At 42.2% G+C, this 27,600-nt stretch overlaps 1 protein-coding gene across 4 annotated transcripts in view; it reads left to right on the forward strand.

Annotated features, from left to right (window-relative positions):
* The window catches only part of VWA8 (von Willebrand factor A domain containing 8), a 321,146-nt gene that overhangs the window by 292,966 nt on the left and 580 nt on the right, over positions 1-27,600 (forward strand). For all 4 annotated transcript variants that reach the window (XM_085869177.1, XM_085869176.1, XM_085869179.1 and 1 more), the window contains 4 exons: positions 5,355-5,480; positions 6,390-6,548; positions 6,658-6,756; positions 14,653-14,897. In XM_085869177.1, coding sequence (XP_085725303.1) covers positions 5,355-5,480; positions 6,390-6,548; positions 6,658-6,756; positions 14,653-14,897 — 629 coding nt within the window. The remainder of the gene's footprint in view (positions 1-5,354; positions 5,481-6,389; positions 6,549-6,657; positions 6,757-14,652; positions 14,898-27,600) is intronic.

Consider the following 27,600-nt stretch of genomic DNA (forward strand, 5'->3'; position numbering starts at 1 on the left):
CTGCTGCTCCAAGAATGTTTTTTACCGTAGACTACAAAACGGAGAGTCCGTGAAAATGTCCTGGCTTTGCTTCTCCACATCAACCGGCAAACTGTACTGCATCGCTTGCAAGCTCTTTGGAGGCGCTACTGCCCTGGGCGGGGAAGGATTCAACGACTGGAAGCATGCCAGTCGATCTATCGAGGTGCATGAGCGTTCGCATGTGTATTGTGCGAATATCATCCGCTTGTCAGACAGAGCAACATCCGCAGGTCATGTGGACACTGAACTCGCCAAACAGGTGAGTGAGATTGCATCCTATTGGGGGGAGGTGCTAAAACGAAGTGTGAGCGTGATATCGTTTCTCGCTGAGCGTGGTCTCACATTCTGTGGATCGGATGAAATTGTTGGGTCATGGACGAACGGTAACTACCTTGGTTTAATGGAATTACTTGCGGAATACGATCTATTTTTAGTGCAGCACATTCAGAAATATGCCAACCAAGGTATTGGCCACACCAACTACTTATCATCTACGACATGTGAAGAGTTAGTCTCCATCATCAGAAAAGCTGTTCTGGATAACATCGTCACTCTTGTGAAAGAGGCAAAATACTTCTCTGTGTCAGTCGATTCCACTCCTGACATAAGCCACATCGACCATCTCACAGTTATTCTACGATACATCGAGAACGAGGCTCCAGTGGAGCGTTTCATGACCTTTCTGAGCAACACAGGACACACTGGACTCCAGCAAGCGACGGAATTACTGGATTTTTTGAAAGCCACTGGATTGGACATCGCTAACTGCCGAGGACAATCTTACGATAACACATCTAATATGAGTTGTCGATACAGCAGGATGCAGGGAATGATCCAACAGGAGAACCCTCTCGCAATATTTGTGCCATGCGTGACGCACTCACTGAACTTAGTCGGTCAGTTGGCCGTGGGATGCTGTATATCTACAGCAGCATTCTTTGAATTCGTGGAACAAGTGTATGTATTTTTTACAGCTTCCACGTCGCGCTATGCCAGATTATTTGATTCCCTGAAAGCCAAAGGTCTACAAGTACCAAAGCGCCTCAACGACACTCGCTGGTCGGCTCATTCTGATGCAACCCGAGCTCTTGTAGACGGTTACAGTGAAATCATGGATGTCCTCGATGAAATCGCAAACGATGAACAACTGAATAGTGAAACAAGAAACACTACCGAGACACTTCACCAAACGATGTGCACACTCGAGATAGGGTTCTATGCTGGTTTCTGGTCTACTGTCCTTGGTAGATTTGATCGTACGAGTAAAACCCTTCAGTCACAAGCTACCGATCTCAACACAGCCGTGCAGCTCCTCAAGTCACTGGCGAGCTTCTTGCAGTCATTACGCGATCAGTTTGATACATTCGTTGTTGACGTAGTGGAGCGCTCAGGTACGGAGGAATTCACTCGCGGATCGCGTAGACGAAAGCGTAATGTCCGCCAACGCTCCCTTGGACTACGGACACACTCCAGAAGTAGAACTCGACGCCAAGGAGTCCTTTCTCATCAGTGGATACGTTGCAGTGATCGATGTACTGCTGTCGCAGTTGGAAAAGCGTACAAACGCTTACAGCGAGATGCGCGACAGATTTGGATTCCTGCGTGCTCTTGTTCAACTTGAAGTGGAGCAGATTCCAGAGTCATGCTCGCAGCTCGTCGAGCTGTATCCGGAAGATCTATCACCTGATCTCACAGAAGAAATGATTCAGTTCCAAGCCATGATGAAGGAGTCAGAGCCAGACTCGGGCCGTACTGAACTCGAGATGTACAGTTTTCTCATCGAGCGAAAACTCACCGATACTTTCCCAAACGTGGAAGTGCTGCTTCGGATTTACCTCTCACTGATGGTGTTGAACTGCTCCGGGGAGCGCTCGTTTTCGAAACTCAAGCTTATCAAGAACCATCTTCGCTCCACGATGGAGCAGCAGAGACTGGTCAATCTGACCATCATTTCAACCGAATCCGATGTGCTCAATTCCATGCAGGTTGACAGTATCATATCCGAGTTCGCAAGCTTGTCCATTGATTAAGGCACCGTGTGTATGTTCATTGATGTGGATGACACTGCTGTACATTTGCGGTCGCTGGAAGTCAGCTATTAATCACCATTTCGGATTTCTCTTGCCCAGAGGGTTTTTAGAAGTTAGAAGATTTTTAGTCGAAGTTCGTAGTATGATTAATGACAGTGTGTCGTTTATTTTCTTATTCTCGTCCATCTCTATCTCTTACTCTTGTAGCAACAGCATTTTTGTGATTTGATTTTAGAATGAGCTCATAGATACATCATCAGCTCATAGATAAATCACCAGCCATATCAATAACAATCCGTCCATCTTGTCATATTGTCAGATTTAATTGTAATTTGTGAACATATATGCCAAATCATTCCTGATCAGGATCTGCCAAATCTATAGATATAAGTTCAGTTGTTGATGAAAAAGCAGTTATAATTTAAGTTGTTGATTAATCTCCAACTTTGGGGGCCCCCCCACAATCATTGTGCCCACGGCCCCCCACATGGTAAATCCGGCTCTGCCTCTGGTGTTGCATATACATAATTATCATGGACAGATTTGAAATCCTTGACCCCAAAAGCATAGTTTTAGACACAATCTCATGTTCTAGACTGTTCTTGACTAATTTGAAGTGAAATTAAACCACAATATTGATTTTGGGTGGCCATTTTGAATTTGGCCCCCTGGTGGAGTTAGCCCGCACTTTTGAGAGGGGTACCCTCGCTAAAATTTCTTTTTTTGGCCCCATGTACCAGAATCTGCATTGTAAAATTGGTCCTGGACACTTGGTCACGGACTCAATGGTGGGGTCCTCTATTAGGTGGGACCTTTTTGAGGAATTTGAGTTTTCCTTTTTCGAATCCTTTTTGAGGAGTCCCACCCATGCTGAGAGTACCAACGAAAGGTTGAAGCAGAACTTGAGCCCTGAAGGATGGATTTAATTTCCCCAGGTAACTGTGTGACTCTCATCTTCTTAGGTTATTTCCCTGACCACCAAGCTCACTCATAAAATTGGGTGGTGTGTCGCGGACCTCTGCTTCCATCGCTCCCGATTTTTTGTTAAACATATATTTATTTTATTACATATCCTTCTTTTATATAAATGAACAAAATTTTATGTGTGAAAAATTACGCAGCGATGTCGGGGATTGAACCCAGGCCTCTGGTGAACCGTATAAACTGGGCAGTGTCTCGCGGACCTCTTTCATTCTGTCCCGTTTTTTTGTCCCGTTTTTTGTCCCGTCCCTCGATTATGTCCTGGTTTTTTTTTCTTAATGCACAGTACCTTCCTTTCATCATGAAATCCCAGGCCTCTGGTGAACCATATAATTATGACACACCTTACGTCATTACTCAGGAGAGTGTCATTCCAAAGAAAAAGGACACCAGAGACGGACCCTCCGAAAAAAGACGACACTCTTTTCAAGAGTTTCCTTTATCTATCGAACCATCGTATTGGCAGTTTCATTAGGTGTGCTCTCGACCTCGACTAATTTTGACTGCAAACCACCGTTCTTGCAGTCGAAATACTGAATTATTACTGGAAATATTTTCACTGAACCGTGATTGATTCCATCTGCAGTAACTTTGCAGTAAGCTTTGCCATTTTCTTCAAACACTTTCAGAGCAGCATCAACAGAATTAACAATCTGCAAGTACAGAGTTAACAATCGCTTCTGTCTCGGCTTCTCCAGTGTTAACAATCACTTCTGTCTCGGCTTCTCCAGTGTTAACAATCACTTCTCCTCCACCCTCCCCTCCGGCCCTCCAGCTATCCTACCACCCCTCCCCTCGGCCCTCCAACTCTGTTACCCCTCAGCCCTCCAACTCTCTTACTCCCTCAGCCCTCCAACTCTCTTACCCCCTCGACCCTCCAACTCCCCTACCACCCCTCCCTCTCCGGCCCTCCAGCTATCCTACCACCCTCCCCTCGTCCTCTGGATTTTTTTTTCCCCCAGTTGTCCCAATGATCAGTTCCCCCAGATCATTGTCATGATCTCCCCCCAGCCCTCCGACTCCTCTCCTCTCCCCCCCAGCCCTTTGACTCCTCTCCTCCCCGCCGCCCCCCGGCCCTCCAACTCTCTTACTCCACCCCAACCCTCCAGCTATCCTACCACTCTCCCCTCGGCCTTCCAACTCTCTTGCCGCCTCGGCCCTCCAACTCTCTTACTCCCTCAGCCCTCCAACTCTCGTACCCCGTCAGCCCTCCACCTCTCTTACCCCCTCGGCCCTCCAACTCTCTTACCCCGCGTAGCCCTCCAACTCTCTTACCCTCTACCCCCACAGTTCTCCAATTGTTCTCCCCTCCCCCCGGCCTTCCAACTCTCCTACCTCTCCCACCCCGGCAACTCTCCTACTCCCCCCTGGCCCACCAACTCTCTGACCCCACCTTCTTAATTCCCCCCCCCCCCCGGGCAACGCCAGGTGACCCTGCTAGTAATAAATGTAACTTTGATGACAAAAGTTCAAATGGTAAGCTACAAAGTGTCTGAAAATGCAAGTGGGCAAATATTAAAACACGGAAGCAATTTACCCCATCTCCCACTCTGTGAGGGAAGGGCAAATAATATTGTTGTTAAACGTAAAATGCTTGAGGATTCTAAGTAAGCCAAAAAAATAAAAACGAGACAGATCTGCTTTCTTTTATCTGTGTCCTAAAATTATCCGTTTTGTTTTTATTTTCCTCCGCCACTGGAGGTGAAGGAGGTTACATTTTCATCCCTTTCTGTCTGTTTGTTTATGTGCAGGATATCTCAAAAAGTTGTTGATGGATCCGGATGAAACTTGGTGGACATGTTGGGAGTGTGACAAACAAGAATTGATACAATTTTGGTGAAGATCCGAATCCGGATCTGGATCTGATAATTTTTTAAGTGATTCTTCACCATTGAGAGATTGGGCAGAACGGTATCTCAAAAAGTTGTGGACGGATTCGGATGAAACTTGGTGGACAGGTTCGGTGTGTGGCAAGGAGAAATTGATTCGATTCTGGTGAAGATCCAAATCCAGATCTGGATACGAGAATTATTTAATTTTTAAAGTGATTCTTCACCATTGAGAGATAGGGCCAAAAACGAGAAAGTACTGTATATCATGATATTAAAAAAATGTATCGGGCCCGATATGTTCTCTTGGATCAGGAATTACGTGGCGGGAGTACGTGCTCTACCAGGTGCCCTTCTAGTTTTATTGTTATTTTCTTGTTGTGTTTTTCTCCTTTGTACTCTTGTCTCAAGTCTTTCCCTTTCCTGTAATCTATTCACTTGCACTTTTCAATGTGATCTTTTCCTGCTGACATTTGACTTCCATGTGCTGCAGGCAAGAGGCCAGGAACGCCAATGGCTTCGTCTACAGACAGACGGCGAGCTCGATGAGGGACGCCTTGTTGATGGACTCTTGGGAGAAAAAGCTGTTTTCAGACGCCGTGGGGATAAACCCCCAGAGGTGAGCCCTCCACTATCAGGATTTAAGGAATTGCTTGCACTTGAGCCTTGCTTTTCAAAAAGATAAAAAGGAATTGATATTCTGGTTTACTGTTATTTAATGGTCTCCGTTACGTGAGTTCAGTTCAGGTAACTGGTCATGTGGTCTGATCGTGAAACAGCCGAATATCTCGATAAATATTTTAAAATTTTATTTCCGGAAATAACAACACAGCTGATGTTGGGAATTTAAAAACTACAAATTATTCGGGGAAAAAACAGTTGACAGCTGAAGTCGTCATGAATATCTGGCGTGGATGTGTGAATGACAATGCAGGGAATCTCATGCCGATGCACAATGAGCTTTTTCCCTGCATCTCAGGTTAAGAACGAATCCTTTCAATGTATATTGCAATAATAATGACTTGATGTAATAACCATTTCCACTGATGTAATGACATTCAAAAAATAGGGTGGTAATTCAGGTTTGACCACATCTTTCTGATGTCTTTCAAGATGATTAATGGGATGTCTCAGAAAACATTGACAATGATTCATCTGAATAAGTCCTTGTGCTCCATTTGGATTTCCAATAAATCCTCAAACCAATTATTTGTGAATGAACTGCGCTAGAAACGCACAACATACAGACTTCATCACTGGCATTGGTGTCTGTTGGACAACATGATGTTACAGATTACTGACTGACAAGATGGTTTCATTGGATTTGCATTGCTCAACTTGCATGAAGTGGCCATTCATAGGATTTTATTTGAAAACAAGGAAATGCATTTCATCTTGGCCAAGATTTAGATCTAATGTAAGAAAAGGAAAAGTTCAGTCATTAGTTCAAATGAGGATCATTTCTGGGTCGAATGGAAACATGTCCTTTACATGTTTTTTTATTTTTCGTAATCCTTCATTTCCCCAGCCTGGTTCACCCCCACAGCAACCCAAGAGGGTACGTCTTGTGGCTGATGTGTCCGGCAGCATGTATCGCTTCAACGGTTTGGACGGGCGTCTTGAGCGCTGCTTACAAAGTGCTTTGCTACTCATGGAAGCATTTCATGGCTACGGGGACCGTATTGTGGTAACGCCACACATTGGCTTACATTGTATACTGTAAAATCTGCACATTAGCAAAAGCTCTTCCAAGCTTTTAATACTTATCTTTTTTATCTGTGCATATACTTTAACAGTATGATATCTGCGGACACTCTGGTGATAGCTGCGATATTGAACTTGTCTCTCGTAACCGCATCCCCAGCAATGACAAGGAGCGACTTGACGTGCTCAATGTAAGTGAACGACGTCATGGAATCCACACTTTTTTTAGGGCATTGGGGGTGAGCAGGAGAAGGGGTAGAGTCTCTTTCACTGAACAATTTTCCATGCTGTACAGCGCACATCACATATGTTTCACTTATTGCTTCAATTAAAAATATCCTTCATGTGCAAAAACAGCTTAACCTTCATGCTTCTGCCTTTTATTTCATGTTATTAGAAGTATCTAATTTTCATGTAGTCTCGTTTTCTGATGTGTATGTATCCACATATATATATATATATATATATATATATATATATATATATATATATATATATATATATATACATACATACATACATATATACATACATACATACATACATTCATACATACATACATACATACACATAACTCGTGTAGATCAGATCGTTTTGTTCGCCTCTCCACACGTCGTTGCAGAGATTTACTTTTCAGATTTGCTGTGTTGTCATGATTTACACCAATCATAATACAAACATTTATTTTGTACAAATTTATTTGTAATATCGGTGATATTGTATTTATTTGTAATATAAAAAGGTCCAAGTGGTCTAAAGCTCTAAATGGTCAGGGGTCCAAGTTGTCTAATCTGTCTGAAGAGTGTAAGATGTCTGAATGCTGTTAAGGACTAAGGGGTCTAAAGGGACTTGAAGGAATGTAAAGGTCGAAAGGGTATAAAAGGTCTCAACGGTGAAGGGATATAAAGGTGTCTAAAGTATCGAAAAAGGGTCTTAAAAGTAAAAGGGGTCTTAATGGGTCTTCTGGGGTCTTTTCAGTCATTTGGGGGGGGTCTTTTTGTTCATTTGTGTCTTTAGGGTCCTCGGGGTCTTTTAGGTCATCTGGGTCTTTTGAGTCTTCGTTTTATTTTGGGTCCTCAGGAACTTTTGGGTCCTCGGGGTCTTCAAGGTCTTTTGTGTCATCTGACTCTTTTCAGTCTTCAGGGTTATCTGGGTATTTGGGGTTATCTCGGTCTTTACAGTCTTTTTGGGTCCTCGGGAACTTTTTGGGTCTTTTTGGTTTTCCGAGTCTTTTTGGTCATCAGTCTTTTGGGTCCTCATGGTCTTTTGGGTCCTCTGGGTCTTTTAGGTCCTCTGGGTCTTTTAAGTCTTTGGGGTCTTCTGGATGTTTTGCTCCTCAGGGCCTTTTGGGTCATCTGGGTTCTTGGAGTCTTTTCAGTCCTTGGGGTCTTGAGGGTCTTTGAGTGCCTTAAAAAGGGTCTTTGAAGGTCGAAGGGGTCTCAGCAATCTCAAGGGTCAAAAGGTGCATTCCAATCGTGCGTATTTAATGAATATGCATTTCAACATAATCGGCATTATCAAAGCTTTGCGACTTGCACTCCTCAGGATATAATCGAAAGCAGATGAAGAAGAAGTAGCAAACTCTCATTTATAAAGTTACAATGTAATGTCCTCAACGTTGATTGGTTGAGAGAAGAAAGGACAAGATTACCTGATTGGTGGAAACACAGCGCATCATGATTAATGAGTTGGTGGAAATGAAACATCATGAATAATGAATACGCAGAGATAATCACCAAGAACTGGCAGAAATGTAATGCGAATGAGCTCAGGGCTAGTTGGGGGGTTCATGATGATCATGTACATGTGCATGTGCTCAATTTTTCAGATCATAAACTATCTGTGACCAAAGAATTTGGCTTGGCTCATGGTTTCACATTCCGTATACCGAATTGTAACACCAAGCGAGAGGAGGTGTTTGCGGAGTTTGAGCTTCTGTGCACTCAGCTGGTCCAGCATGTACCTGTATCCAATGAGGAAAATGAAGCACTTCAGGCCAAACTAGCCAATCTCGCTTCTGCTTACTATGGGATTCCAAACAATTTGTCTGATTTCCATATGCAGCGTCATTGCCTGGTCGCAATACGTGACCTCAAATACAATCCTGAAATCCAGATTTGCAGACCAGATAAAGGCACCGGCATGGTTATTCTAAATAATAGTGACTACTTTGAGAAAATGGCTGTGATTTTGTGCGATGTGTCCAAGTTCCAACACCTGGGAAATATAACTGAATGTGGCCACACATCTCATTTGGAGAAACAAATGGCAAAAAGACTTTTGCAACTTTGCAAACGAGATCTCTCCAAGGAGGTTTACGACACAGTTAGACCTGTCGGATCGCAAAGACCGAGGAAGTATGGTCTGCCAAAGACTCGTAAAAATAGTGTTTCTCTACGGCCGATCCTTTCAATTACTGGTTCTGCACAGCATGAACTCACCAGATGTTTATATGAACTATTGCAGCCAGCACTGGGCAGTGTCTCAGAACATGTTATTGTGGATTCCTTCACCTTCGCCGATGCTAGACGGTCCGTCACATACCAAAACGAGAATTCCACACTGTGCTCATATGATATAGCCAGTCTATTCACGAATGTCCCACTGACAGAAGTGATTGAAATCTGCGCGCAACTTCTGTATCATAGTGACTTGACACTTCCACCGATCTCTGAGCCTGTCTTTGTTAAATTAATGAATATGGCAACCCGTTCTGTCGAGTTCAGTTTCAATGATTCAATGTAGACTCAGATCGATGGTGTAGCGATGGGATCCCCTCTAGGCCCCGTTTTGGCATACATCTTTGTAGGTTACTGTGAAAAACGTGCCTTTGCATATCCACATCCGAGAGTTCAACCCCCTTCCATTTATTATCAGGACGTGGATGACATCTTTGCTGTCTTAGAGTCAAATTCAGCATGTAAAGTCTTCTTGGCACACCTGACCTCTCTCCATCCATCCCTAGAGTTCACCTGAGAGATGGAACTCTCCAGCATACTTCTCTTCTTGGACGTCTTAGTTTAGAAATCGTCCGACGCTTATAAAACCAGTCTTCCGCAAGTCTACTTTTACCGGACAGTACAGTCGGTGGGACTCTTACAGTTCCTTTAGATACAAGATTGGATTGATTGGCATCTTGGTCAATAGAGCAAGAAAGATCTGCTCAACAGATAAACTCCATGCTGAAATTGAGACCATCAAGACTATTCTCCTTGATTATGGGTATCCTGAACAGGTCATCAATAGATATAGACATAGATATATATCTCAATATGCAAATTCCTGAATCCACCAAAGAATCCTCCAATCGGACCTGGTAAATGTCCTGTATACCTACGTCTACCTTAGAAAGGCAAAGTGTTTCAACGGTTTGAAAACCAGATCAAACAGACAGTGTCCTATTCTTACTATGCTGTTCAACCAGGAGTGATTTTCACCACCCGCCGGTTGCTTCCGTCAGTCCAAAAAGATGTTCTGCCCGCCTCTCATATAAGAAATATTATTTACGAATTTCAGTGCCAGTGTGATGCTGGGTACGTGGGCCGCACATCTCTGAGATTAAAGGATCGCACTGAACAACACGTCCCTTTGGGGATCAGACGGGGTCAGTCAACCGAACAGAGACAACCAACTCGGGCTTGTAAGAATGTACACAGTACGACAACTATTCCCTGTGCCTCTGCAATTGGTCACCATTGACTGAATAATCCTCAGTGTGGAGGGGAATATTCTATCGGCTGGTTTAAAATCCTGAGAGAGGACGCAGTTTAGCTCACCTTCGTGCAATGAAGGCCACATTCATCAGGTCAACCAACCCTATTCTTTGTAGATATAAATAATTTGTTTTTACTTTATATCTATTTTGACTATGATTGCTTCACTGTGTGAAAAATATACCGCAGTCAACGTTGAGTCACCGTGAAAACCACCCCCCCCCCCCACTCACGAGCCCTCAGCTAATTCGCATTCCGTTTCCGCCAAATCATTATTCATGATGGTTTATTTCCGTTTCATTTCCGCTGCCCGTATCCTTGCTCTTCGGGTCCTCACCGAACGCAGACGAGAGTTTCGGAATGGGCTGCTTGCAGCCTATGTTGATCTCTGTAAAGCATTTGATTCAGTGAATCGGGATGCCCTCTGGAGGATTATTGGTCTTCGTGGGGTGCCACCAAAACTGATCGATCTGATGTCTGAACTCTACGCTGGTACGGAGAGTGCTGTGAGATGTGGTGGTACCATCTTTGACTTATTTCCAGTTGCTACTGGAGTTCATCAGGGGTGTGTTCTGGCCCCCACACTTTTCAGCACTTGTAGGGACTGTATTCTGGGGAGGATGTCGGAGAGATCGAGCTGTGGTGCATCATTTGGGAATTTCAAGATCTCTGACCTTGATTTTGCAGATGATGCAGTCATCTTTGCGGAGACTTTAGATATCTTTTTGGGGGCCCTTGAGGTGCTGAATGAGGAGTCGGAGCTATTGGGATTACGGGTTTCCTGGGTAAAAACTAAGATCCAGGCTTTCAATGACATCTTGGATGCTGCTGTCCTGTCTGTGCCTGTTTGTGGTGAGGATGTTGAGGTCATGGAGAGATTCACTTTCCTTGGCAGTGATATTCATGTGGCTGCTGGTTGTGAGTTATAGGTCAACAGATGTCTGGGTCGGGGCTGGAGAGTCATGGATTCACTGGATAATGGGGTGTGGCGCTGCCGGTACCTCTGCAGGAGGACGAAAGTCCGAGTCTTCAGGTCCTTGGTGCTTCAAATATTGCTCTATGGATGTGAAACTTGGACTCTGACCAGGGATCTGAGATGGAGACTTAATTCCTTTGGTACCAGGTCTCTTCGGAGAATCCTTGGCTATCACTGGTCAGACTTTGTGTCCAACGAGCGGTTGCTGAGAGAGACAAATGAGATTTGTTACCTGCATAGTCCGTCAGCGTCAGCTGCGGCTGTATAGACATGTGGCTCGTTTTCCTGACGCTGTTCCTGCTCACCAGATTCTCTCAGCGTGGGAGTCTCATGAGTGGAGGAGGCCAATAGGCCAACCACGTTCCTCATGGTTGCAGGAGGTTGATCGGCATCTCAAGGAGATGGGGATGGGCCAGGCATCTGCCTGGGGGATGTCCAGATGAAGGCCCCTGGAATACCAGCGGAAATTGGATGTCGCGACATGCTGCTCTGGCGCATGCTTCCATACCTGACCTGACCTTAACAGTCCCCTTAACAGAGGGGGAGGGGTGGGGAAGCAGGGGGAGGGGTGGGAGAGATGAGGAGGGGAGAGTAAAGGGGGAGATGGGTCGGAGAGAGCGGTGAGAGAGAGAGAGAGAGAGAGAGAGAGAGAGAGAGAGAGAGAGAGAGAGAGAGAGAGAGAGAGAGAGAGAGAGAGAGAGAGAGAGAGAGAGAGAGAGAGAGAGAGAGAGAGAGAGAGAGAGAGAGAGAGAGAGAGAGAGAGAGAGAGAGAGAGAGAGAGAGAGAGAGAGAGAGAGAGAGAGAGAGAGAGAGAGAGAGAGAGAGAGAGAGAGAGAGAGAGAGAGAGAGAGAGAGAGAGAGAGAGATAGATAGATAGATAGATAGATAGATAGATAGATAGATAGATAGATAGATAGATAGATAGATAGATAGATAGATAGATAGATAGATAGATAGATAGATAGATAGATAGATAGATAGATAGATAGATAGAGATAGAGATAGAGATAGAGATAGAGATAGATATGAAGTGGGAGAGAGAGAAGGGTGCGATCGGGGTGAGAGACAGAGGGGTGAGTGAGGGAAAGAGTGGGGTTGGGAAGGGAGGGAGAGGGAAGAGAGGTGAGGGGAAAGTGCAGAAGAGGTGGGGGGATTCTGTCAGATGTGACGTCCAGTTTAACATCCATCTGAGAAAACGACGCATGCATTAATGAATCACCCTGCCTGTGAAACACCGGAATGACAGCTTATAGCTGGATCGGGACTTGAACTCAGGTTAGACAGCTTAGAGCGAGCGTGCATACCTCTCATCTATCCTGCCGTGATGTGGCCATTCATTGCTTTGTCACAACTGAAATCATTTTTTACTCATTGAAATCGTCTAATTTATTCTGCCTTCCTAACTCCGGTAGCGAGCTGCGGTATCGCCATCGAAGCTTGAAGAGCGCGTGCCAAGTGGCATAACCAAGCACCCCAACTAGACAGTTGAAGAAACTTTTAAAAACAAAACGTTTAATTTCTTACATGTATTTATCTATGCTGAAGTGACGGGTCGTATAATGAAACAGCGTGCAAAAAGGGGAAACATGGTGTAAAATAAAATTGCACATTTTCAGTGAACCAGCCACCACCCGATACACCACAGAAAAACGCAGGGCCAATGCAGTTGAGTGGGCCCCTATTGTTCAAGTCGATCGATTATACAGTATTCAATTACAGTGTGACTATTGTAGAGTGTTCACCAAGTGGCTTAACCACTCAAGGAAGCACTGCAACGAAACGGTTGATATGGAACGGCTGGCTTCGCAAGTGATTAGTGATCGCCGATCAGTCATATTAAACACCTCCAGGAGACGCCAAAATGTCAAACTATGTCCGAATTTGACAAATGAACGCTTTTTTTTCTTTTTTTTTTAGCAGTCGGACCTACTGCTAAGTTCAATTATGGAGCTTAACTTTTGTAATTCGGCTTAGTTTAAGAGATTCTCGAGGTTATGGCATGTGTAGAAATGAAATATAGCCACGTCCACTGGTGTCTCCGGGTGTTTATAAGCATTGCAATGTATCCAGTGATTTTGTCAGTATGATGATCAAGCATTCGATGATACGAGTGAGGAAAGTTAAAAAAAAAATACACTTTATTGTTAAGAAATCGTTGCAGCCTGTTCAGTCAAGGTATAGTAGAGTAGGCCAAAAGAATGGTGAATTAGGACCCCTGCAAGCTGACAGATTGCTGATCAAGATGGCATGCCACCATCTTCTCATAAGGCTTATTTTAGTTTTTCGTGATGAGCACCCCCTGAATTATCTTCAAAAGGGGTGTTTAAATTAACCCAAACACTGAATTTTCATCCATGCACTACCTTGGAGTTCTGTTGGAATGCATACAAAGTTCAGGGCCGCTAAGTCTTATGGTTTGGGCGTTATGGAGGAGATGGACGGACGGACACACACTAATATTTATTATTATATATAGAGGTACCCGGCGTTGCCCTGTGCTATTCTAATCCTGTTTTGAATCTGATCTGTTGTTATCATGGCATTTTGAAGAAATCAAATGTTTTTTTTGTTTTTTTAACTTTTTGGTGAAGACCTAAAACATTCCGACACACACTAAGGAATGGGGTCAAGGATCATTTATTATAACCTTTCATATTGCTGCATAGACTGAGGCACGACAGGCAGACATTTTAATATGTCTGGAGTTTGATGAACCTCTGAAAGTTTGACGAAGAAGTTTGGCCATTTCTGAGAAAAATGTCGACAGACAGACAGACAGACAGACAGACAGACAGACAGACACACACCTCTAATAGTATAGATTTTTTTTAAATACAGTTCCAAATATATTCACAAAAGTTGGGAAATTCAGATTGTTATTTCATCTTTCTCAATGAATCCTTTCTTCACCTTCTGCTGCTTTTATAAAAAAAATAAATTATCTCTATTTTAAAGTTGTTTCCTCCAGTATGTATGCAGATTTTATTTTATTGCTCTTTGTATGTTTATTTCTTGGCTTTCAATTCACCAATGTATTATTTAGCACTATAGTTTTCCCCAATATTCCCTTAAATGGATGAAGAGTGTAGAATATGTAGGGTACAGACATGAGAGGGATTGGCATGGATGTTTTATTAAGTGTTTGTACCACATTCTGAAAAGATAGGTTCTGAGCTTCATTTTCTTAGAAGAAGCTGGAGAGCGATTTGTTCAAGTTGGATTCTCTTCAGCAAGTTCATTTAATTTGAACAGCCCTCTCTCTCTCCAACAACATGATGTTTGGACTGAAAAAAGTTATACTTTCCATTATTTGTTTACTTTGCCATTCCCTATATTTTATCCTTCATTATCTACCATCTTTGCCCAATTCTCGCTACCCTTTCCCTTCCTTTATGCAGACCATGTATGCACATTCTCAGTTTTGCTCAAGTGGGGACAGTACCCTGCCAGCACTACACCATGCTATGTCTGCCTTGGCACACGAGTCTGAGCACTGGGACGAACGTCTTGTACTCCTTCTCAGTGATGCCAATCTTGCCCGCTATGGTGTTCCGCCTGAGGCTCTGGCCAATGCACTCACTGCTGAGCCAACGGTGTATGCAGCAGTCTTGTTCTTGGGATCACTTGGGGACCAAGCTCAGAGGTAACTTTGCCCTTGAAAGCTTTGCAATGGTTTGTTTTGCTCCTCTGGTGAAATTATTTTGAAGATAAATGCATTTACCTTGTAATTTATATTCAGAGAAGAACAAGGTCAGTTTTTTTTTTTTTTAACCAACACAAATAATTTTACCCCTTCTATCATTTACGAGCAAGGTATCCGTACTATGCATGGGAGGGGTCCTACATCTCAAAAAAAAATTGCACCGATAATTCCTATGCCACCTTCAGTCGAATGTCAGGCATGGACAGCTTGTGACCTTCGCAAACTTTGTTGCAAAGGTTATGTTTTGATTGCTGTGTATTTATTTATTTATTTGTGAATATGTGTGTTTGTTTGTTTGTTTGTTATTCACATAACTCCAAAAGTATTGAACTGAATCGCAGAAAATTTGGTGGGATGATTGGTTATTATCCGAGGACCATTTGATTAGATTTTGGGAGTGATCGGGTCAAAGGTCAAGGTCATGAAAAGGTCAAAATCGTCTTTTTCCATAGCGTGGTCAATTTGTATCCAATTTGCATGCAACTAATGCCAAAATGTTCAGAATTCAATGCCCCATCTTGTGATATGTGACATGACACAATGACGTAATAACCCTGATTAGCGGTTGGGACTCAAAGGTCATGGGGGGTCACGACATTGCAAAATGTGCGGTTTTAGTCATAACACGGTCAATTCTTATCCGATTTGCATGAAACCAACACCAAAATGTTGACTGTTCTGTTCCCCACACTCTAATACCAATTACAAAATTAAGAGTACAAAGGTCAAGGTCGAGGTCATGAAAAGGTCAAAATCGTCATTTTGCCATAGTGCGGTCGATTTTTATATAATTTGCATGCAACCAATGCCAAAATGTTGTGAATTCAATGCCCAATCTTGTGATATACGATATGACAGGAAATTTAATGTTTTAAAGCCATCATAACACATATGAGATGGCAGATGTGGTATGGGATTAAATACCCTCACAATCAACAGTTTCTGTCGGGGGGGGGGGGGCAAAATGTAGCGTTGGCGAAGGTATGCGCTCTACTGAGTGCCCATTATAGTTTGTGAATGACTTCGGCAAAAAACTTACGACAGCTAACCCCAACAGAAGTAAGGTGGATGTCAATGGCGAAACTGCAAATGCAGAATCCGCAAATGTCACGGCTGAAAACCCTCACATATTTTCCTCATTCTGCTTTAAACCCAATCTCTCTGTATCTTAATTCCAAACAGCATAATTCCAATCACAAATTAATACCATGCCATGAATATAACAAAATACAAACACTCGTGAGGTAAACAAATATAGACACCGTTCTCACATGACACCCAATACAGACCAATCTGCCGGCGAGAAAGGGTGGATACAAAACACTTCATACGGATCTAAAATTAAAATCATAATTGCACTGAGAAATTTATGAAACCTCCCACCCACTGCAGAGTGGATAAAAGCAGGGTCGTTCGGGTGGAAACTCAAAATCATAATTTTATCCATCCATCCATCCATTGGGACCATACTCTGTGCAGAGCGTTGGTGCTGCCAAAGCAGTCTCCTTGGCTATTGGGCACAATCCTGGACGGGTCGCCACTCCGACACAGGATACCAGCAAGCTGGCACTATTTTTGCTGACCTCAGAAGGATGACAGGGAGAGTCAACCCCACCTGGTATTAATTCAACACCGAGTGGGATTTGAACTCAGGATCCGAGGATCCCAAGGCCACCACCCTAACCATTAAACCAACACCAGGCATACAATTGTATTGAGATATTATCAAATCAGCGAATGTTTTTGCTGAACCCATGATTGTGCTTACATCTAGATCGGCAACAGCTTCGTACATATTGAAAGTCAAAATCATTATTGTATTAAGGTATTTATGAAACCTCCCACCCACCTTTAAACATCTGCTGGGACCCCAAAACGTTCCACCGAAGGTTTGACATGGCGAGCCCCAAAACTGATGGAGTAGCTTGGGGACAGATGGACAGACAGACACTCCTGCTTTATAATATAGTTATCATTTAACTTGTGCTTTCATCTCATTTACAGATAAACACCCCCATTCCCATTCTTCCTGTGTTTGAGGCAATGATATAATTCACTGACATCTTTTGTATGTTATTCTTGGGGAAAATGCAGGGGAATAGAAAAGGCCCCTTTATATATATATATATAGGATGAGTCAAAAGTAGCGCCCAATTTCTGTTTTTTTGGCTGTCAGATTCTTTCTGGGAAGTCATGTTGTTAATAATTGCCTTGCAGATTATTAATTTTCGTAATTTATTTATTTTTGATTTTGTTTTGTAGGTTATTGCTGCGAGTTTGGAAAGTTACTGAATTTGCATCAAATTGAAAAATGAATTACCTTTCAATGAATCAATGCATTGTGGCCGTGAAACATTACTACAAATGTAATGAACAACCAACAATGGTGGCACGCCGTTTCGCACAGGAATTTGATATTAACCCACCTCAGGGAAGAAACATACGATTGTCGAGAAATTTGAAGCAACAGGGTCGGTAGCCACTGCAAAGAAGTCCGGTCGTCCGAAAACGGCAAAGGATGTAGCTAAGGCTGAAGAAGCCATCAGAAGACTGGAATAAAGTCCGCAAAAGTCAACTCGCCGTTTATCTGCAGAGTTGGAAGTGAGCCAATCAAGTGTTATCCGTATCCTTCACCAGAAAAAATGGAAACCTTACATTCCACGCTTACTGCATGCCCTTCATGATGGAGATGACGACCACTGTCTTCCATTTTGCGAAGAGTTCTTAGCTCAACTTCACGAAGAGGACACAGTGCCAGACAACATCTGGTGGTCAGATGAGGCACATTTTAAGCTTAATGGCACAATTAACAGACACAATTGTGTCTACTGGGCTGCAAATAACCCAAGAGTGACAGTTGAGAAGGAGGTAAATTTACCTGGAGTGACAGTTTGGGCAGTCATATCTCCATTAGGGATAATTGGACCCTTTTTCTTTGAGGGATCTGTCACTGCAGAAATTCACCTGGATATGCTGCAAGCCTTCTTTTGGCCCAGGGTACAAAATCAGGACTGTTCTTTCCAGCATGATGGCGCTCCACCTCATTATGGACGTTATGTTTGTCAGTGGCTTGATGAAAACTTTCCCAGAAAGTGGATCGGCCGCCGCGGTCCGATCGAGTGGCTGGCACGCTCCCCAGACCTTACACCTCCAGATTAATTTCTTTGGGGGCTCATGAAAGACCTTGTTTATCGTGAAAAGCCTCGTACCATTCAGGAATTGAAAGCTCAAATAACTGCAAAGTTTGAGGAAATTGATATCGAACTCTGCAGACGTGTGTGCCGCTCTGTGCCTGCTCGGCTGCGATTGTGCATCGATCACGAGGGAGGGCACTTTGTAAATTGCAAGTAAAAGCTTGGTACAGTTCCGTAATTATTTTTTCTTAAATAAATGGTTAGATAAACATGTCATTCATTTATTTCTACCTTCTTATTCACTGTAATGCAAATGGCAAACAAACAATCAACTGACAGAAATCGGGCGCTACTTCTGACTCACCCTGTAGTATATGTGCCATGTGGCAAACTGTAGAAAAGAAGGGGCATTGCATAGCTTGTATAAAATGCCAAACAATAGAAAAGGGACATTCCATGGCTTGTGGAAAATGCCAGACAATAGAAAATAAGGCACATTCAAAAAATCTCGTCTACATGCTGTTCTTAGAAAATAAGGCACACCCCTTGTGTTCTTAGAAGGAACAAAGTAATGCTCTAGAAAAGTTCATATAAAGGGGCACCATTTTTTAAAACAAATTAATCACACACATGCACATTATCTTATACATTTCCATTTTCAAGGTACACAAAAAACTTTACGTCGTGATGGGTTTTAACCTATATATAGAGAGCGCCACTATATATGAAAATTTCTAGAGCATTACCTGGTTCCTCCTCAGAACACAAGGGGAGTACAGCATGCACATGAGATTTTCTGAATGTACCTTATTAGCCCCGGTTGGACCTAGTCTGAAACGGGGGCTTCTGGATTTGGTCTTGATTTTTGTGTGTGTGCGTCTGCAACCATATCTCGGACATGTGTAGACCGATTTTATTCGTACTTTGTGCAGAGACAACACATAATGGTGTACGTATGCACATCATTTTGTTTTGCGATTCCGTCAAAGATGGCCGACTGGCAGCCATTTTAGTTGTAACAAAAAAAACTCGGTGTGGAAAAAGTCCTCAACCATTTCTCTAACATACATTTAAGAAGCTTGCTCAAACTTTTCAGACAGATAATGAATGACACTTTGCATAAGAATGTCGTTTTTTCTTTTGAGATCAGATCCAATATGGCTGACTGGCGGCCATTTTATTACTTAAATGTATCCCCAACCATTTCTCAGACATACATGGTCTGATTTTGTTCAAACTTGTCACAAACACAGTACATCATGGCATACACGGGCACCTCACTTTATTTTCCAATCTGATCAAAGATGGCCGACTGGTAGACTAGTGACCATTTTAGTTGGAGAAAAAAAAATGTATCGAACACGCCCTCAACCATTTCTCGGACATGCATTTATCAATATTGTTCAAACTTGGCAGACACATAATGAATGATTGCTTACATATGGACATCATTTTATTTCGAAATCAGATCCAAGATGGTCAACTGGCGTCCATTTTAGTTGTAAAAAACTCAATGTTGAACACGTCCTCAACCATTTATTGGACATGCATTTAGCGATGTTGTTCAAACTTGACACACAGATAATGAATGATAGCTTACATATGCCCGTCATTTTTTTTCGAGATCAGGTCCAACATGGCCAACTGGCGGCCATTTTGTTACTTAAATATGTCCCCAACCATTTCTCAGACATGCATGGTCCGTTTTTATTCAAACTACGCGAAAGCACAGTACATCATGGCATACACATGCACCTCACTTTATTTTGTGATCTGATCAAAGATGGCTGACTGGTAGACTGGCAGCCATTTTAGTTGCACATAAATATGGGCTATCCATTTAACTCAGTACAGCAAAATTTCTGCATTTTTCCCAAGAATGGAACGATTTATCTGTACGACATACGATCTTCCACGTTTCAGCCAGTTTTCTTATAGAATTAGAGCACCTGAAAAACCAGATATTTTTTCAAAAGTCCACTTTTATTGTGTCCCTAATTTTTGCTACGTCCCTAATTATGTGGCTGCAGGTAACTTCGAAGTCTCAACAAATGTCCCGAATCATATTCAAAATTTCACGAACTTTCATCCAACAGTTCACAATTTATAAGCCCTCGCGTTTGACTATTTTACAACCAGTCAAAATTTCTCTGTGTCCAATTTTCGGGGGTTCGCCCATATGAGCAAAAACTATTAAAAAAAAAAAGCAAAAATTGTACCACTTAGGTGCAACTTGTTTTGAAAGCCATTAATTAGACGTATTGGCCGATTTATATTCCAAGTTTCAGCTCGTTTAAATGTATGGCCTTTGAGATATGAGCGCCAACACATTTCAGGTGGACGGACAGACTGACCAATGTTGATTTTGAGGGTTTTTGTTAAAAACTCAAGCATGCGAAAACGGACATTGCTGAAATTTGCAACATATTACCTCGACATACAAATAATTTACTGATGAAAATTGCAGTCGATTTCCTCCAATAGAATCCGAGAAACGAATTTTCAGTCCCTGTGTTAAAGTTGCATACAGAAAAACCATTCCATATAAAGGAAGGGCGCTTCGTATTTCCCTTGATACAGAAAAACTGTTCAAAAAAAGGAGGGGCACTTCAGGCCTCCCTTGATTTTACAAAATGTGGAGGAAAACAAGAAGCGAATACTTCGATATCGCGCGGCTGGGGGCAGTAAAAGTCTAGGTTAAGAATGATGAAACAATTTTGCAGTTACAAAATTTTAATGTAGACATGGTGAATTAGCATGCATGATGGGAAGAGTTGTGACGTAGGACAAATTTCTATTTATAGCCCTCAGATCAAAGGGACGTACGTGGCCATAAGTGTGATAGAAGACGTGACAGAAGACACAGGACAGAATAGCCAATTATCTAACAGCGCGATGTCGCCACGCTGTAATAACCACTTCTGTCACCAAAAAAGAGGAAAAAATCACCTCCACAAGACGTTTTAAAAACACTTCTGGTGAAAAACAATGAAGAACGAGAGTAACAACGCTGCGCATCAACAACTAATGGAACAGGAAGATTATCACTTCCTGCTCAGAAAATCAACTTCCGGCGTCACACAGAAAAGGATTCAGCACAAAAAACGTCGCTCTTCCGCATTAACCCCGCCCACAATCCACCCGGCAATCTCCACCCACAATCCACCCGGCAATCTCCGGCCACATCACACCCAACAATAAGTGTGACAGAAGACACAGGACAGAATAGCCAATTATATACTGTAACAGCGCGATGTGGCCGCGCTGTAAAAAACTCAATAATTTAATATTGGGAGCACAAACCTCACAATACATATAGTGGGTCATTCTCACATAACTGACAGAATCAGGAGGTGGTAACATTAGAAAATTCTTTGAACAAGATTAAAATTTTCAGGTCCGAATGTGCCAAATGGGACATAGTTTCAGGTGTATTTGATGAAAGTACCGTTGAATTACCTCTCGTTTAGCCGATTTTTCACCGCGATTTTGGTGCTTTATGGCTGACAAGTCATTACCGTAATGGAAATGAAAGGGCTTGTATATCCGACAATGATGTTTTCAAGAGACGTCAAAAATGCCAAGAATATTCTATCTCCATCATGTTTATTGAGAAACATAAGAAAAAGTTGTCATCAATAGGAAATCAATATCACCATGTTTGATGAGAGATCGTGGACATAAAGTGAAAAAATCATTACCGTAACACAAATCATCATTACCCTAACGAAACTAAAACGTTACGGTTATGGTGTTACGGTAATGACGAAATCAACATACAACACCTCGTAGTGGCCAGACCGGGAAGCAGACACACCGTGAATTGTCAAAACGTTTAGCATTTAAAAGCATTCTCTACATTAGTGCACATAATATCTGTTGAAATTCATATGTATGGTCAATTGGGCATGTACGGTAATGACGTTGAATAAGCATACGGACTCACCTTGCCAACTTTTGAAGAGTTTTTGCACCCAAACTGCATGACCAAACTTGAAAAAAATTCTAAAATGGCGGGACAAGAACCGAATGCCACGTCACGATCATGTGACGTGATCGCTTAATTGGCTCACAGTTCAAACATTCACCGGTAGGGCGTTTTCGTTACGGTAATGACAAAATTGAGTGACGGGCACAAAATCCACTGTATTGCAAAACTTGTACAGTTTTCGGCGGTATTTAGACTCTAATACAGAAGATATTGAATTAAGAAGGAACCAGACATGAATTCTCGTAAAATTCGGAGAATTTGACGCTTTTTTGGGACATGAACATGGTACTGTGGGTATTGTGACTGCAAAAATTGCATCAGACTGAAAGAACAAACTCATTTTTTCCTATTTATTGTAATTTTATGATCTCAAACGACAGGATTATTTGAACTCTACCCAGGGCAAAGATATAATATGGTCCATAACGTCGCCAAAAATGCCTGAAATTTCATGAAATGAGGCCACTTAAAGACATGCGACATCAATCTGTCAATTATGTGAGAATGACCCCAGTATGTAGCTTGTTTAACACAGGGTCTTATCGGAGGATGACAGTGGGTGATGCTGTGTGGTGAGATTAAAAACGGACTTCATTGGTTGCTGGAAAACTGCTTTTATTTGTCAATGTCCTTTAAAGCCTCTTCCTAAACCTGCTCATTACCATCTGATTGTGCCTCGCTATTCAGGGATAGCAAAGGCACAGAAATGTTTGTGAGCATCTCAGCCAAATAATTTAAAATACATTCAGATGAAGCTACTTGTTAGAATGGTCAACTGCTGGCATCATTGGTTTGAACAAACTCTTAATCCTTAGAAATGACACAATTTGTACAACAAGAAATCAAATGTTCAGCTTCCTTTATATGCATGTTAGCCAGAGGTACACGATAACTGAGCAGCTGTATTTAACTGCATGTGCAGTATAAATAAATAACTACTTTTAACTACACTTGAGATAGCATTGCTTCGGTTTACATTTGCAGTGGTATAGTTTCGTGAGTCAAAGTAAAATAAATGTGTAGAATGAATGTTAATCACAAATATTTGTGATAGTTTTAGCTTATGGGCTGATGATTCATTTGCTGGATGGGATGACTTGTGCAATATAACTTTTCCAGTGTCATGAAAACAGCACATTAGTGCATGGATGCTAACTGCTTTAAAGCTTTTGGATCCATACTCTGTCCTTGTTATCTGAAATGCTGACTGTGGTGGAAAATAACTCAATTTCCACAATGGATGGATAAGCATATCAAAGGAGAATCTTTAATTTTGTATATACGGAGGAAGAACATTCAATGATCCACTGAAACATTTGAATGGACTTCACTGAAACAGAAGCCTGAAGCAATTCGTCTTATACACAATTTGACATTCCAAAGAATGGAAGGGTGAGACATTTGGCAATTCATGAGGCATTTCAATCATGAGGCAAAATAACTCAAAACTGCAATATGTGGCCACTTTGAGTGGGAGGGAGAGAATAACACAATCATGGCAAAAGTTGCAATGTTATCAACCAGATCACCCTGTTTCTATTCAGTGAGCAAGACCTTTTTCAAAGTAAGATATTCCTTTTATCAACATGAGGGTCAAAAGACTCCCGGGAAAAGGGAAACATTAATGACAGCCAATTTGACGATAGTACAAAAATTAAATTTATAAAGTACCAGCAACAATTATAATATTGAGAATACATGAACAGAATTATTTTTCTTCCTCATCCCCCCTTTTTTCCTATCAGGAAAAATTTGAATAATTATATCACACATGATCACCATACCCCGTTCCGAGAGGAGAAAAGATATCCCTCACACAAGTTCAATCAATAATGGCATCGAGTGCTCATAGGAGAAGATTGCTGGATGACAACCATTTCAATGGAGTCCCAGCCAGGTTATTGAGTGTGTTTCCATTTAATGCATGGCCTGTTCATCAACAGGTGTCACAAATCGAAAGGACGTGCTACCCGAGGCCAGAAGATGAGGGTGTAGATAGAGCAGCACCCAACGGGAAACAGTCTAGGTGCTCCTTGAGCTGCAGAGAAGGTAGATCTTGGCAGGTAAGAGCTTGGGACCAATACTGGGTTGCAGATGACACTGGGTTGCAGATGACACTGGGTTGCAGATGACACTGGGCTGCAGAAGACGAAAAGGACTCGAGATGTGACCCAGAGATCCCAGCCCCAGCAGAGTTTGGAGCCTCGTAGCAGCAGTTCGTGCAATCAGGTTTGATTCACCAAGCTAGCGATGAATGTTGGAGGCAGCCGCAATGGCTGCACGAGCCCCACTAACACCGTTGAACACACGTTGCAGATGTCTCGCCGTATGGACCTTCAAGGCCTTCGTTGTGCATTGTGCGACCACGGCAAGTTCACGATGTATCTGCAGAGCAGCAATTTGCGAGTGTGGTCAAGGTCGTTCCCCCAGGCAGGCACCATGCAATGGCGACGTTAAGTCTTTGCCTTGCCGGGATTTGACTTGTCCAACCTTCTCTTCAGTGGGTTTTTTATTTTTTTCTTTCTTTAACATGCTCATCTTATCTCCTCAGGAAAAGGGGGTGGGATAGTGTCATGATCACGTGTTGAATGCCCAATCACCCAAATCTGGGTTCTCCCCATCGTCCAATCTTTCGGTGGAAGTTCTTCCAAAGCTTCATAAGACGAAATCGGATACCGCATAGTTCAACTGCTCTCAACACTCCGAAACAAACAAAATCAAGGTTAAACACTGCTTATTAATTCTATTAATCAGTAAAACGTAGTGGGCTCATGCATTTCAATAATACTGACAAAGGTTCTTGTAGAAGCATCTAATGTACTTTACATATATATATATATATATATATATATATATATATATATATATATATATATATATATAAATAAATGACCGTTTTTACAGCCATTTTTTCCTGACGCCAACCCTGGTCGTCTCTTACGACACACATGGATATGGTACACCTATTCTAACCGGGGCATACACCGGGACCAGTACACTGGCACTCATTTCGCCGACCTCGGAAGGATGACAGGCTGAGTCAACCCCCTGGTGTTAATTCAGCAGCCAACGGGGCTTGAACTCAGGACACTGGGATCCCAAGCCGCTGCCCTAACCACTGCGCCAACACCAGGCTTTTTTTATTTATTATTTATTTTACTTTACATGGGATTTTATTTATTATTTATTTTACTTTACATGTGATATCAAAATTTTACTCTTGGCCAGTATGGAGCTCGTGCTCCATCCTCTTTGTCCTTGTTATCTGAAATGCTGACAAACACCACTTTAATGTTAAAGTGTACAAACAGCAAGTTCACATGCTGAGTGTAATGCAAGTATCAGCTACATATCCTCCTTTCATAAATTAGCTCTTCACTTCAGCTGAAGGCTCACAACATATGCACCCCTTCTAATTACCAATGTTGCACTGCAGTTCTTCACACTCAGGACCACTACTCAGAGGTATAAAGTGTGAAGGAATGAAAGAATCGGGACTAAGTGCCATGGTGTTGGATGTAGGATTGGATGAGCTGCTGGAGAATAATGACATTTTTAGCATGAGATCAGACATGACAAACCACTTAATCTTGGCATATTACTCAGCAAGGGAAAAACTGTGATTCTCTCAGAAAAACAGGGAATTAACAGAGAGATAAGACCAGCAGCGATCTGCTGCCTTGATGGCCATATGGAGTTGTCGTGCATAGGAGCTTGCTATTCCTTGTGTCGTTTAATTATATGAGACAATATGCATTGCCATCACATAAAGTCACATGTATTTTGTTGGCTGTTGTTTCAATATAGTACTGCCCAAAATTGAGCAGCAAAGTTCGAATCAAAGAGAAAATCTTGGGTTTTAAAGGAACTCCATTGAGAGTGCCATTAAGTTTGCCTTGTTCAACTCTAAATGTTGTGTCCTTTTAAAGGTGAGCAAGAAATATGGGAAAAAATACATATCATAAAAGGAGTCATGTCTGTTTGTTTGTTTGTCGTGTTATAAAACTTGAGAATGGACTAACGGATTTCATTGAAACAACTCAGGAAGTATACACAACCGCTTATCCCTCTCCTGCCGAAGATATTTTATCCACAACGTTGATTCTTGATCTCCACGATTCTAAACCATACTCATTTACATTCCAACAAAAACTCTTTGTCCTTCATCTTCTTCTTCACTTGTAATAATAGTGAGTCTCATTCAATCCCGTTTCTCATATCGATTAGATTCAGAGAACACTTGCTATATTCAATACTTTCTTTCTCAACATTTCCATTTTATTCAAATAACAGTGATATATCGCCCCATCAAACAGCATTTCCGATTATGCACCACCTTTTAAAACATCACCGAGCTAGCAGGTTGCTTGACTTGCAACACAGATGAGAAAAGGATATGACCAAAAATGCAGCTGATATTTCAATAATTTATTCGCACATTTTTTAAAAGGTGAAAGTTAATTCTTATTTGTTTTCTCTTAAAATTTGTAAGTCAAAACACTTTCCCATCTATTTATCACGTAAACAAAGAATGGCAAAATTTCCCTCTTCCCCTCTGCACTGTATTCTCCATACATGAGGGGTGGCGGACTGATGCGATATGGTGCTTCACGGAGGGGAGGATTCACGTAACCTCAAAAATTTCTCCCACGTGCATATTAAGTAGAAGTCTACATTATAAAAGGAGACGTGTCTGTTTGTTTGTTTGTCGTGTTATAACTTGAGAAGATTAATGGATTTCAATGAATCCAACGATGGTGGATTCAGAGAACTCGTGCAAAGGGTGTTGATGCAAAAAGAGGAAGGAAGGAAGGTTTGTGTGTGGGTACATGGCACATGTGGCGAATCTGCAAACGCCAAATTGTTACGCTGATTATCCCCGCACGAAGGGCAGGATCTCCCAGGAATCCTTTTTTGCTCTTGCCCCATAGATTAGCCATAGCAGCAAATATTGATACTCCCATCAGCAAAGCGATGGGTCTTATATGCTCGCAATAAAATTAATTTGATGCCACGTGGTTTTTAGGAGGTAAAAATGGGGTAGCTTTAAGGGCTTTGATAGAGTGGAGAAAGAAACAAGGCAGCCTTATGGGCCACTTGGCCCAAATTGGAGAGATGAGATGAGGTGATGAGAAAGAAACAAGTGTAAGGCAGGCAAGAAAAAAAAATAGTTAAGATTTTGATGAAAATTAAAGAAATGAATTTCCAAACTGAAAACCATTTTGGAGACATCGACGATGTTTGCCAAGTTAAGCTAAAACTGGTTGAGGTTAAAGTTCGCTTGTCAGGATAATCTTAAAGTATCGCACAGACACTTAAATGTCACTCCCACAACACATGCACCCTGATGCTTGGCATAGTTCTGACGCCTGGCACCTCTGACTCAAACCCACTCCATATCAACCTTCACCCATATGTTGTTTCATGATTTTGCTCCATGGCAGTACCACACTTTGATTCACGTTTGCCGATTCCAACCATCGATTTACTCATTCGCCAATTTACACTCGCCTTCACG

The sequence above is a fragment of the Eptatretus burgeri genome, chromosome 2, assembly GCF_056783735.1.
Source record: "Eptatretus burgeri isolate ZD-2024b chromosome 2, Ebu_testis_v1, whole genome shotgun sequence".
NCBI classification, from domain to species: Eukaryota; Metazoa; Chordata; class Myxini; order Myxiniformes; family Myxinidae; genus Eptatretus; species Eptatretus burgeri.